Here is a 12,942-nt window from a genome sequence, read left to right on the forward strand (position 1 = left end):
GTTGTTAATGACAGTCTTCCTCCCCTGCTCTTACCAGAGTCACTGGTTCATGTCACTGTGTGGCAATGGGGAGATATAGAGTTTAAGTTCAACTTTTCAAGTTTTACTTCTGTATGGTTCCCTATAATTTGTAGATTCTTAAAAAATAAAATTAAAAAAAATCTTGCAGATTAGATGAAGATATTTTATATGAATTTATGACATGAAGATGTCAAACTGTACCAGTTTTTTTAATTTAGTACACTGAGCAGCCCAGAGGCCTGCTGGACGAGGACCTGGGGTAGGACAGAGAGATGTTTGGACTCAGTGTGAGAGATATCACAGATAGTGAAGTTCAGATAAAACATGAAAATACCAGCAAGTCCAGATATTCTTGATCGAGTCTTTGTGTTGCTGTTAGTTTGCACAGCACAGCTTCTTGGTGTGTTTGAGGACAGAATTCCACACTGATCCACACATGTCGTTGTTGTTTTCATCAGGAACCGCCTCCACAGACACTGAGTGCTCTGACTGCAGCAGTGGAACATTTTCTAATGGAACATTTCACTCCTGTCAGCCACACACACAGTAAGTGAAGCTTCAGAGACACATGTGCAACATCTGTACATGTCCCCTAACAGTGTCCCTCTGTCCTTCCAGATGTCACTCACTCAACCTTCAGCAGATAACAACGGGAACATCTGCAGCTGATGCTCAGTGTGGAGAACGCAGTTTTAATGTGGGAGCAGCTGTTGGTGGAGCTGTGGGTGTTTTAATTTTAATTATTGGAGGAGGGGGATTATTATATTGGTACTTAAAAAAGAGGGCTCCGTCTGACCCCAGGTGAGGATAATAAAACAATGGAAATGTTTAATTTACTGCATCATCATATTTTCTGACACTGGCATAATTTTCACTGCTTTGATTACAGATCACCAACCAGAGAACAAGGTATGTTTGTGTCTCTTTCTCAGTGTTCACTGCATCACATCATCACATTGATTTATATAATAAGGTTTTTTTTGTTTTTAAATTTCATTAAAAAAGGCACAGATGGGGAGCCTTTAGCGATGGCATCACCAGAAGGTAGGACAGTGAGCTGTTCACTGATTTAGCTGCACTGATGTCTCTACAGATGTACCAGAGTGTGTTTATTAAACAGAAGCCTTTTCATGTGTCTCCCACCAAGGCACAGGTGATAAAAGAGAAAATGGAGACCATAATGGAGGAATCCCTCTGTGAGCCAACTACTTCTTTCTGTGCTGCTTCATGTGTTGTGGAGAAAAAAGTGATCAGGCTACCTCATAAAACACTGTAGCAGACTTGCATCACATCCTCCCTCCACCACCAGTCCACCAATACTATGATGATCTTTTATGGGGCCATCTTAAAAGATATGAAACAGATAAATAATTACAAGAAGTCGTGTACTGGTCTGAGATGAGTCTGAATGTGTACAACACAGTTGTACAAACTGTAGAGATTACCTGGAAAGCTCCAACAAACTTTGTCCAGCAGGCCTGCAGAAGTCCTAGGAGAAGACCTCATGGGACCCTTTACCTACAGTGTTGGTTGAACCCTGTATTTAATAGTCTTAGTAGACTGCTGTACAGGCTGGAGAAGACTGTTCTCTCTTTATAAGGCCTCAGCAGAAACCACAGCTCACATCGTAACCAGAGAAATGCTCTCCTGCTGGTGTCTGTGAAGGTTCTCAGTCATCCAGGTCATCGTAGTCAAAGGAGCTTGCAAAGAAAAGCGTCTGGACTTCTTTAAGTTACTTGAAGACGTTTCAAGTAATGGATGTGAGTGGGCGTTAAGGCATTCCCAGACGCCTTAACGCCCACTCACATCCTGGGCCATCTGATCTCAGGAATTCGCATGATAAGGTGGGGCCAGGTTTCACAATGAACTCACCCGAAACTCTGGCTGATTGGGACCCACACCCAGTTTCACACCTTGGCTCAGGGGATTAGAGGATCATCAGGGGGTCCTTTTGTCCCTCTGTGGGGGGATACTCCCACTAGGTTTATATCTGGGACTCTCCACCATTTGACCTTAGAACTGAAGAAGCTTCTCGGATGAGAGGTGAAACGTCTTCAAGTAACTTAAAGAAGTCCAGACGCTTTTCTTTGCAAGCTCCTTTGACTCTCCTGCTGGGTTATACCAGCTTACATCCTCTTAGACCGGGACCAACTGTTCAAATCCTCAGAGTCTAAAGAATCCTGCAGACTGTGGAATCTTCAGCAGAATCCTCCATGTCATCCTGAAACCAAACTGACTGAAAGGTAAATAAATATGTGATTTCCACGTGTGTGATGTGAGCAGGAGCTGAAGCTGCTGTTGTACAAGATATGAAGTTTAGATGTTGTTCCACTCTGTGTTTCTATATTGTTGATATTTAGTGTTTTACTCTCTAAAGTCAGACAGCAAATAAAATGACAGTTACAGTTCAGTACGCAGTGATTTCACACACAGGATGAGTGTTTGTGTTGTGAGTCAGTAAAAGTCTAAAAACAGTGTTCAGCTGCTCTGATGGAAGATGGCTTTAAAATGGACTTTCATTATATACAGGACACACATGGACAAGATGGAGTCCATCAGTATTGTGTGCTTGTTTTTATGCGGCTCACATCAAATTCTAACTAAATGTTTCCTTCTTATTGTGTGTTGTTCCTCTGGGGCTAGACCTTCATGAAGCAGTCAGGTTCTTTGTTAGTCTATTCTGTGCAGCAGCAGAGAGAGAGAGCAGCAGACAGGAGAGACGATACTGGAGCTGTTATCATCAGTGTGCACATATCAAACATTCCCTGTTCATGAGATATACATGGGAGATTATTATAGGAAATATCAGTGACTTCCTGCTGGATCTGTACTCTGATGTGAAGGACTGTGAAACTAAAACAGGCTTGAGTGTCCTTTCATCATTACAGTCAGTTTTACAGTCAGTTCCTGCAGTCTGGTCCATAAAGCTCTCAGAGAGAAAGACCTCCATCCTCCTGGAAGTGCTGAAACTCCAACCAGAGAAGAAACAAGTGGAGCTGAAACTTTGCATGATACATGGAAGAAAAACACAAAACTGGATCTGCTGATAGCTTCATCATTCCCTGCAGTTCAGATCCTGCACTTCTTACAGTGACACCTTTACCTAAAAACACTTAATAATAACAAAAAGTTTTTTATGCTTCTTATTAAAACCTGACTTGATTACAAAGACTTGATCAGGTCTGAACCTTTCCCCTTAACCAGCAGCAGAGCTGTGATTTCTGAGAAATATAAAAACTGTTGCAATTTTAAAACTTTACTACTTTACTTCTGTCAGTCTGTCCCAGGGCAGCTGTGGCTACAACTGTAGCTTGCCTCCACCAGTGTGTGAATGTGTGTGTGTGAATGGGTGGATGACTGGGTGTGTAAAGCGCTTTGGGGTCCCTAGGCGGGACTAGTAAAAGCGCTATACAAATACAGGCCATTTACCATTTACTTAACAACTTTGTGACTTGTAAATGTTTAGGTTTAATAAATAGTTCTTTATCTCCTCCTGTATTACTGATCGCTATATACATATACAGTATACATATATACTGCTTGCCTCCTCCCAGACTGAGACGTGGCTTCCTGGAAAAAATTGCTGAACTTTTCTCCAAAATGACAACATTTGACTGCATTTAGGTGATTTTAACATTCACACTGACAGCAGCAGCTCTGACAGCGGACAATTCACCACTTTATTAAAATGTTTTAATTTTAAGCAGCATGTGACAGAACCCAGCCAAACAACAGGTCACAGCCTCGATCTGATTGTTTCCAGAGGCCTCAGTGTCCCACTTACAAATGTTTTACATGTCTCGCATCATTATTTCATATTTTCAGAAATGTTCTTCTTCTGTCAAAACCAGTACAAACAGATTTATCAGTAAGAGTCATGTCAGTGCCGGCACAGCTAACACATTCATCAGTGAGTATTCAGGTTTCATTAGCATTATTGTCATTGTATGATGAAATGATGACCAACCTCTCCAATACAAGTTCTCTAATTATATTGTTCCTATTACTCCCTATTTATTTTTTATATATCAACATATTAATGTATGTAGAACACTAAAAGCAGCCTGGATGTGATTTATGAATAACTGATTTCTGTTTTTCTTTCTGACGAATGCGCCGTTTTTGCTTTTGTTGCATGAACAAACTGGTTATGTGTTAGGTTAGTGTGAGCTTTGACTTCACTTCCATCCTTTGTGTGCTTTGGATGTATCTGAGCTGACAAAGGTCCAATCTTACATGTCAGGGTGGAAAGGATTCATTTGGATTACATACTTGGGTTTATTGAACAGTTCCAGTTTGTGCAAGTGTTTCTCTCCTCAGTGTGGAGCAGACACAGTGGACAGGAATGCATCCAGCTGTGTTTCCTGCATCCTCCAGTCTGGATTGTCCTGCAGTCACAGTGAAGGTGTTCAATCCACAGTCTGCAGCACAGAACTGAATGAAGCACAAGCTTGAAGAAATTCAATGAAGAGTTTATGTTTATAATGCTGTGAGTGTGAATGCTTGTCTGTCTGTGTGAGTTAACCCTGTGACAGACTGCCAACCTGTCCACGTGTTACTCCACAGAGTAACTCTGGTGGACAGAGCAGAGTGGATGGGTTAGTCTGTTTTTCATCTTGTCGTGATCAAAACGATGTACCATTAAACATGAATGTGTTTACTGTCTATACTCTGTACAGTAGAGCAGAGGCCTGTCAAAGACTCCTGGTGATGTCTGGAATATGAAGAAGGGGAGGGACGTCAAGCTTTACTTATAACTATATTTTAAAACTGTTCACAGTTTCCCTGCTGATCAGGACCTCCTCCATGTCCACTCATACTATTCCAGTGTTATTAAGTGATAGTTCAGCTGGTTACTGATGCTTGTTTTTCACTATCTGGATAGATTTTATTTACAATGGCTACACCCACCAAAGGGCATTTTATGTCAATTAACAGAAACCTCGTATATAAAAGTGCTCTGGAACAAGGTGGGAGCTCGGCACAGCGTTCACATCCCCAAAAAAGAGTGTTCAACAATGAGCAGTCCCTATTCACCGTTTCAGTTTAACTCCCGGGCCGCCCCACGAATCAACCAATCAACATTCAGCAATCGTTTCCGGTACAACGGGAAGTCTGTGGGGTGAAGGCACGGGGAGCGCATCTCGGTGAGTAAAACTACCCCCTCTGTCCTACCGGAATAGTGCACCTTCAGACAGCACGACATCGCTAATGCTGGACTTCCTGCTGGGCTTACACTGTGCGATTTTTGGCCCATTTTGAGCCGATTTTTGAGTCGTACGACCGTTTTGGCGATCGGCCCGATTTTGGCCTTCGTCGTGCATCGTGTAGTATATGTGGGGTAACGAGAAGCGATTAACACCTCACGACCAGCTCCCGATCATCAATCGCTTGGTCGTGAGGATTTCAAACCTTTTTGATTTCAAACAGGATTTCAAAACTGTTTGAAATCCTCGCGACCGTCGTGAGGGTGTCACCGCAGTTTCTTACACTGCGCACGCGCAAACAAATGTCAGCGAAAACGACTGCGCAGCACGTCAGTGCAGCGTGTGATCTGGACACAAGCGATGGAGGTACTTGTAGAACTTCGGAAAGCTCATCTGAGCTTTTTCGATGTGGCCTCACAAAATTATCACAACCGTGAAAATGGTTGGATAGACATTGCTGCTCAATCACAGCTGCCTCATCAATGTTTTTCATTAGCAATTTAGCAAAGTTGATGGTGGTGGTGTGTGTCTGTGTGTGTGAAAGACAGAGCGAGCAACAGAATTTCTGCTATAACCTTAATTTTATGGACGCACAGTGTGAGCACTCAGGTCGCATCAGAGCATCGAGCCGTATAGTGTGAGGCCCTGCATCGTGACCTACGAACTTGTAACCTCTGCGAGTCAATCGTGCAGTTTGAGCAGAAGCTGAACGTAGACATGCGGAAGTAGCTACGTGTCCTTGTTTTTTGTTAAGATAAGATAAGATAAGATAACCTTTATTAGTCCCACACGTGGGAAATTTGTTTTGTCACAGCAGGAAGTGGACAGTGCAAAAGTTATTTAGCAAAAATTAGAATACAATAAGAATAAATACAGTACACAACTGTACAGAATAGAATAAAATAAAATACTATATATAGTAGAATAAAATATACAATAGGATAAAAATAGAATACAAATTCTATATACGACTGAGTAAAAATACAACAATGCCAGAAAAGAGTATTGCACTTAGTGTTATTGCACATATATGGATATGTGTGTTTGATCAGTTGGAGCCCTTGTTGTACAGTCTGACAGCAGTGGGGAGGAAATAGGGCTGTTCGATATAACGATATATATCGGATGACGATATAAAAAGTCTATCGTTTCATTTTACGCTATCGTTTGTTTGGTGGTGTCGCAAAATAAATTGTTTACGGCAATATGTTTTCATCGTTTTGATGGTCACTGTACTGACTATATTAATTTCTTAAAGTTCTCTCTTTCTCTTATATTTTATATAACCACACTATGGACGGACAAGCGCCTGTTTTTATGCATTGTGGTTAGCAACAACAACGGTAACAGCATCGCGTGTCCGCTTGTTTATGTTCCACATAAACCTTTCACAATAAAGCTCAAGATCCTGTTGAGAGTTTTCAAAATAAACTGAATCACGTGAAAGAGCAGATTATTTACGGATGAGAATAAAAAAAAAGAGCTGCCAGGTGCTAAAAAATAATCCTTAGACTCAAATGTTAGAACAGGCTTTTCCCCGCAGCACGCCGTGTAATAAATACAAAGAATATGGCGGCTGTTACAACTTATGCCTAAAAATGTCTAGTTTCATGCATCGGTTAAAACACTCGACTCCAGCTACATGACGTGCAGCTGGAAACACTTCCCGCAAGATGAGCTGCCCAAGATTCACAGAATTTACAGAAAATGTTACATTTTTGTGATTTATATCGTTATAAATTCTTATATCGGGATATGAGATTTTGGTCATATACCTGCGAAATCTTTCCGTCCCACACCGTGAGTGCCGCAGTCTCCCACTGAAGGAGCTGCTCAGTGCTTTCACAGTCTTCTGCATGGGGTGGGAGATGTTGTCCATCAGGGATGATAGCTTAACCACCATTCTCCTGTCACTCACCACCTCTACTGGGTCCAGAGGGCATCCTAGAACATCCCTTCTGATCAGCCTGTTCAGTCTCTTCCTGTTCCCGGCAGAGATGTTGCCACCCCAGCAGACTATACCGTAAAAGATAGCTGAGGCCACCACAGAGTCATAGAAGGTCTTCGGGAGTGGGCCTTTCACTCTAAACGACCTGAGTCTCCACAGTAGTTACAGCCTGCTCTGCCCTTTCCTGTAGAGGGCGTCTGAATTATGAGTCCAGTCCAGTTTGTTTTTCAGATGAACACCAAGGTACCTGTAGCTGTCCACAGCCTTGATGTCCATCCCTTGGATGTTCAGTGGTAGCAGTGGAGGATGTTTGTGCCTGCGGAAGTCTACCACCAGCTCCTTGGTTTTACTGGTGTTGATCTGGAGGTAGTTCTGCTGGCACCAGTCCACAAAGTTTTGGGTCAGTCCTCTGTACTCCTTGTCGTCCCCATCAGTGATGAGGCCGACTATTGCGGAGTCATCAGAGAACTTATTTAAACCACAAAATGGGAGCGTTCAAGTGTTCGTCCTACCTCCTTTTCCTAGTGTCCTTTCCTTGACCTGGATTGAAACGTGATCGGGATTAAGGATGGAGAGGTGATTGGAGGAGATGCTGGAGAAAACGCTCTCCTATTATTCATAGCGACCTTTGCATACTCTAATGCTCCATTCATAGTTGACATTCTCTCAATGTGAAGTCATCTGATAAGACTGCAGTACAGTCTGGACTTATGTACTGAATAATTTATTTTGTGATGAGCTGGTAGATAGCTGTACACCACTATACTGACATACATATTCAATTATCACGGACTGTAACATGCATGTGTGGAACAAACATTATATCCATGTTAGAGTGCTGACTGTGGTTATATGAATGTCCTCGCTGTAAAAGAGCTTTCAACCTCTGGTTCATGCAAATACATGTCAGTATTTGACATATCACCTTTCATGTCCAAAGTTACCTTGGATACGAAATGCAAACTATGCAAAGTTCAAATGTTTGCAATAAATTCAAACCATAAAGAAGCCTCTGACTGGACTTGTGTGACATAAAGTGTCACCACCATCAGCTCGACAGATTACCTGAAGGTTTACCTACATATTGTTTGTTCTGTCAGGTGTGATTGTGTAACATGTTAATTTGTGTTTCACATGTTTAACATGGGCAGCTGCCTGCTCAACACAAGCCAACGCTGTGGCAATGGTTTGTATGAAATAAGCAAATGTGCTTCATCTTTCATGAGCTCAGCTCATGTGGATCGTCACACCAACTTATGTGACTTGAACCTGTTAGATGTGATTTAAAGGAGGAAACAAACTTTCACATATAATCAATATCTTGATGTCAGATGTTTGAAATTCACAGCACTACAGTCTCACCTACGAACAACATAAATGAGTATTTTTTTCTTGTCACAGTAACATTTAAAAATGTTAATTTTACTTTTGGATGCTCTCTCCTTTATTGGTGATTGGTGGAAAACTACCAGATGGTCCATCACCACCAACGACTAGTACGGAGAATGGACTGAGATGTTGGTCAGACAAAACCAAACTAAAATCCTAATAAACAAGTTAATCATTAAAAAACAAAAACTGTGCTGTCTGTTAGCTTTTAAATGTGTTAAAACATTAGAATATAATTGTGGCTAATAATGGATTGGATTTATATAGCGCTTTTCAAGGCACCCAAAGCGCTTTACAATGACACTATTCATTCACTCTCACATTCACACACTGGTGGAGGCAAGCTACAGTTGCAGCCACAGCTGCCCTGGGGCAGACTGACAGAAGCGAGGCTGCCATATCACGCCATCACGCCCTCTGGACAACACCAGTAAGCGGTAGGGTAAAGTGTCTTGCCCAAGGACACAACGACCAGGACAGAGAGCCCGGGGATCAACCCGGTGACCTTCCGGTTACAGATGGGCTTCCCAACCCCCTGAGCCACGGTCGCCTGTTGATGGTTTAGTTGAGCATTAGACTCCATGGTCACAGCTCACACTGTGACCACGGAGGCACAGATGTGGCTGCTAAAATCTTTTCTCTGCCTCCCCTGATGCCCTTTCACTCTCAACTGTGTGAAGTCTTGTGTAAACAGTATCAGTTTCATTATGATCTGACTACGTTGGTTCATCATTGTCTAGAACGCTTTAGGGCCTGTTGCTGGGTAATCTCTAACCTGTTGTTTTTTTTGTGTTTCCAGATGTTGTCCAACTGTTCTTCTGGTTAGAACTCCATCATCTGAAATCTCAGGGATGTTTCTTCATTTTTTCGATCACGGAAACTTTCAGCCTGTCAGATCAGATGTCTTCAAGAAGGAAACCTGCGAATGCTGCAGCATTTCTGGTATGCACTCTTAAACTCTTTGTTAGTCTAGTAAGCAGTGGATGATCAGATTAAACCTTTTTGTTTCCCTTCAGATAATTCTGATGAAAGTCTTTAGTGGTCTCGGTCTCTCGTGCCATCAAGGAGAGTATCAGATAGGAAATGAATGCTGTCCAAATTGTCTTGCAGGTAAGAACCAACTAAATGATGTGTGCATGTGCTTTCTAAGCACACACGTTGGATGCACGGTGGAAAAAAAAAAGTTTGATTTCTTGCTTTTGTTTTCATCAGGAAATCGAGTAAAAACTCACTGCACTGTAGAGTCAAGTACTTCCTGTCTGCCCTGCATGACTGGAACCTACACTGATCAACCTAATGGACTGGAACGATGTCATCACTGTACAAACTGTGACTCGGGTACATTTATGTTCACATCTTCATTCCCTGACACTGAATCGGCTCTCAACAGAGTTATTTTGTTCTTAATTGTTGTTAATCTTAAATCAAATCAAGACATTAAGGGATGTCTTTGTTCATTAATCCAAATATTCAACATGATGATGTCACATCTTTCCTGATTGTCATAACGATCAAAGGTGTTTTTCAGTCAAGAAATCATGAATCACAAACACATGAAACATGTTGAGTACGTTCTTTTTATGTTGGCAGGTTCTGGTCTCAGAATAAAGACACCGTGTACAGTAACATCAGATGCACTCTGTGAACCTCTGGAGGGATTCTACTGTGTCCACCCTACAGGACACAGCTGTGAGAGAGCACAGGAACACAAACACTGTAAACCAGGACAGTACATCAGTCAGAATGGTAGATTTGTGTACCTTTAAGTTTCCTGATCATGTTTATTTTATATAAATAAAACAAATGTTGGGTGGGGGGTGCAGGAAGGTCATCTGGCATAAAAATCTGTGCTAAAACAAAATTCTGACTCATCGAGAATGAGTGTATCAAAGACTGCCTCTGGCGGAAGGTATCTTAGGAAGCAGTGAGAGAAAAGGAAGGAAATGTGACACTAGGGACTGTGACGGTAAAGAATGAAAGCTGCTATTATGATGGAGAGAAGGAACGTAGATAATAATGTGTGTACAGGAGAGCAGGTGGAACAGACGAAAGGCCAGGGTCATTGGATGTGGAATCAAACTATACCATGGTGTAGATAGGAAGGGAGTAGGGGTAATATTAAAGTAATAGCATGTCAGCAGTGTTGTGGAGGTGGAGCAAGGCTCAGACAGGATCATGAGTCTAAAGGTGAAACTCAAAGGTGGGATGTTGTCCGCTTTCTGAATGTTCCCTTGAATGTTGTTGCTGTGTATGGCCCACATATGGTACAGTTAGTGGGAAGAGAGAGAGAGGTATTCTGGAGTAAGTTTAGTGAGGTTGTAGAGGCTGGGGATTGGAGCAGAAACTTGTATACATGCAGGTGAAGGAACAGTGGCGATGAGGACAGATAGTGGTGGATTTGGGGAAATGATCAAAATGGCTGGGGTGAACAAATACTTTAGGAAGAGGGCGGAACATGAAGTGAAATAAGAGTGGAGGCAGGTTCACACAGGTGGACTACATCTTGTGCAGAAGGTTGAATGTCAAAGCAAGACAAGACTGCAAGGTTCTCATCAGAGAATGTAAGTAAGCAGCATCAGATGGTAAACTGTAGCATGAATTTGCATGTGAAGAAGAGGAAGGAGAGCAAGTTGACAAAGGAAGAATGTTCCCCAAAAGTTGATTCTGTTGATCTGGATGTAGAGTTTACGAACAATTAAAACTCTACGGCCACTGTTAAAACATTTCATACACAGTAAAGTCATAGTTATGAGCCATAAGTATTGATAAAACAGACATGATTACAGAAACATGATTACAACAGGATGATTATGTTAGTTTAAGTGAGTCAACTCACCGAGTTACTCACTGTCACAATCCTCAAAGCACAGGCTGAGGAAGAGGAGTTGTAGCAATCCTTCACTGTAGCTTATCAGCCAACCAAAAATCCAGACCGAGTTAAACTCTTAGTGTGTGAAGAAGATAGTGATTTAATATGGTAATTATTGTTTATTAGTTGCCACATTATTTATTAGGTGTACAACTATAAGCCCCACACCTATCCGCACATGTCGTTGTTGTCATGTTGTCATCAGGAACAGCCTCCACAGACACTGAGTGCTCTGACTGCAGCAGTGGAACATTTTCAAATGGAACATTTCACTCCTGTCAGCCACACACACACAGTAAGTGAAGCTTCAGAGACACATGTGCAACATCTGTACACTGTCCTCTAACAGTGTCCCTCTGTCCTTCCAGATGTCACTCACTCAACCTTCAGCAGATAACAGCAGGAACATCTGCAGCTGACTCTCAGTGTGGAAAAAAAAAGTAATCATGTGACACTGGTTGTCATTATCACTGTGATGCTCTTAGTAGTTGTCATTATTGCTGCAGTGTTATTACTACGGCATTACAAAATGAAGGGGTTTTGGAGTGTAAATACAGGTGAGGATTAGGAAACAAAGAAATTGTTCTTTTTACTAGATCATAATCATTTTTGACAGTGATTTTATTTTTTTTATAGATTTTGTTTAATTACAGTCTCAAACAGTTAAGACTGTGTGTTTGTGTCTTTCTCAGTGTTCATTGTATCAGATGTAAGCAATGTGTTATCTAAAAAAATTTCTTTTTTTTTCTTTTTTTTTTTCTTTAATGGACCAAAAAGAAGATGTTGTAAAATGATGACATCCGAAGGTAAGACAGTGAGTTGTTGAGTGAGTGAGCTGCACTGATTTCTCTACAGATGTATCAGAGCTTTAATCACATGTGCTTCTCTCCTCAGTGTGGACCATCATGAAGGACAATAGACAGGAAACGATCGGCTCTCTGCAGAATAAACCTGTCCTAGAATGAGGACGGTGACAGGTTGTGTTTGCAGTGGACAGAAATAAAGAAGCTGAGCGTCCTGCATCGCTCCAGTCTGGATTATGATGATTCATAATTCAGTTCAGGTGTTTCACAAAAAAAAACCAATTCCTTTGAAAATCATCAAATACAAGGACTGCACTGAAAACAAGTGAGAATTCAGCCAACTTCAGTAATTCTCCAAACATGGCTGCTGGTTAGTTTTCCACCTGTGTTTACGTCCAAAGATCTACACATCTGTATGTTTCAGCTTTGTCCTTCTGTCACAACATTGTTCATCTTCATCTTAACTTCCTGCTAGCTTCTATCATGGTTAAAGTTCATGAGTCATCGGGACATCCAACAATGATGGTGTTACTGGAGCTGAGTGAAGTTTGATGGCTTTATTATCCACGCTGTGACACATGGCAGCTGTCACAGCAGAACACATGAAGTCAGCAGGTGTGTTTAAATTCAGGCTCTGCTTCATCTGAAGGTCGATTACATCACACCAAGGCGACGAAGCCCATCCAGAATCCGAGGCTCCTACAA

At 41.7% G+C, this 12,942-nt stretch overlaps 2 protein-coding genes across 3 annotated transcripts in view; both read left to right on the top strand.

Annotated features, from left to right (window-relative positions):
- The window catches only part of LOC113015769 (tumor necrosis factor receptor superfamily member 5-like), a 57,479-nt gene extending 55,810 nt beyond the window's left edge, over positions 1–1,669 (top strand). The window contains exons 6-8 of the mRNA XM_026158025.1: positions 480–567; positions 640–822; positions 911–1,669. Of these exons, the coding sequence (XP_026013810.1) occupies positions 480–567; positions 640–822; positions 911–1,094 (455 nt within the window). The 3' untranslated portion in view covers positions 1,095–1,669. The remainder of the gene's footprint in view (positions 1–479; positions 568–639; positions 823–910) is intronic.
- Positions 1,670–2,089: 420 nt separating this feature from the next.
- Positions 2,090–12,240, top strand: LOC113015941 (tumor necrosis factor receptor superfamily member 14-like). Of its 2 annotated transcripts, XM_026158327.1 has the most exons (9): positions 2,090–2,264; positions 4,342–5,168; positions 9,365–9,507; positions 9,582–9,675; positions 9,778–9,903; positions 10,156–10,311; positions 11,640–11,729; positions 11,803–11,873; positions 12,215–12,240. In XM_026158327.1, the coding sequence occupies exons 3-8, from the start codon at positions 9,466–9,468 to the stop codon at positions 11,829–11,831; spliced, it is 537 nt and encodes a 178-aa protein (XP_026014112.1). In that variant the 5' UTR covers positions 2,090–2,264; positions 4,342–5,168; positions 9,365–9,465; the 3' UTR covers positions 11,832–11,873; positions 12,215–12,240. The 2 variants fall into 2 exon arrangements, with proteins under 2 accessions (XP_026014112.1, XP_026014111.1); XM_026158326.1 differs by lacking the exon at positions 12,215–12,240 and having other exon boundaries at positions 11,803–11,941.
- Positions 12,241–12,942: the final 702 nt, after the last annotated feature.

The sequence above is a fragment of the Astatotilapia calliptera genome, chromosome 23 (assembly GCF_900246225.1).
Source record: "Astatotilapia calliptera chromosome 23, fAstCal1.2, whole genome shotgun sequence".
Taxonomy (NCBI): domain Eukaryota; kingdom Metazoa; phylum Chordata; class Actinopteri; order Cichliformes; family Cichlidae; genus Astatotilapia; species Astatotilapia calliptera.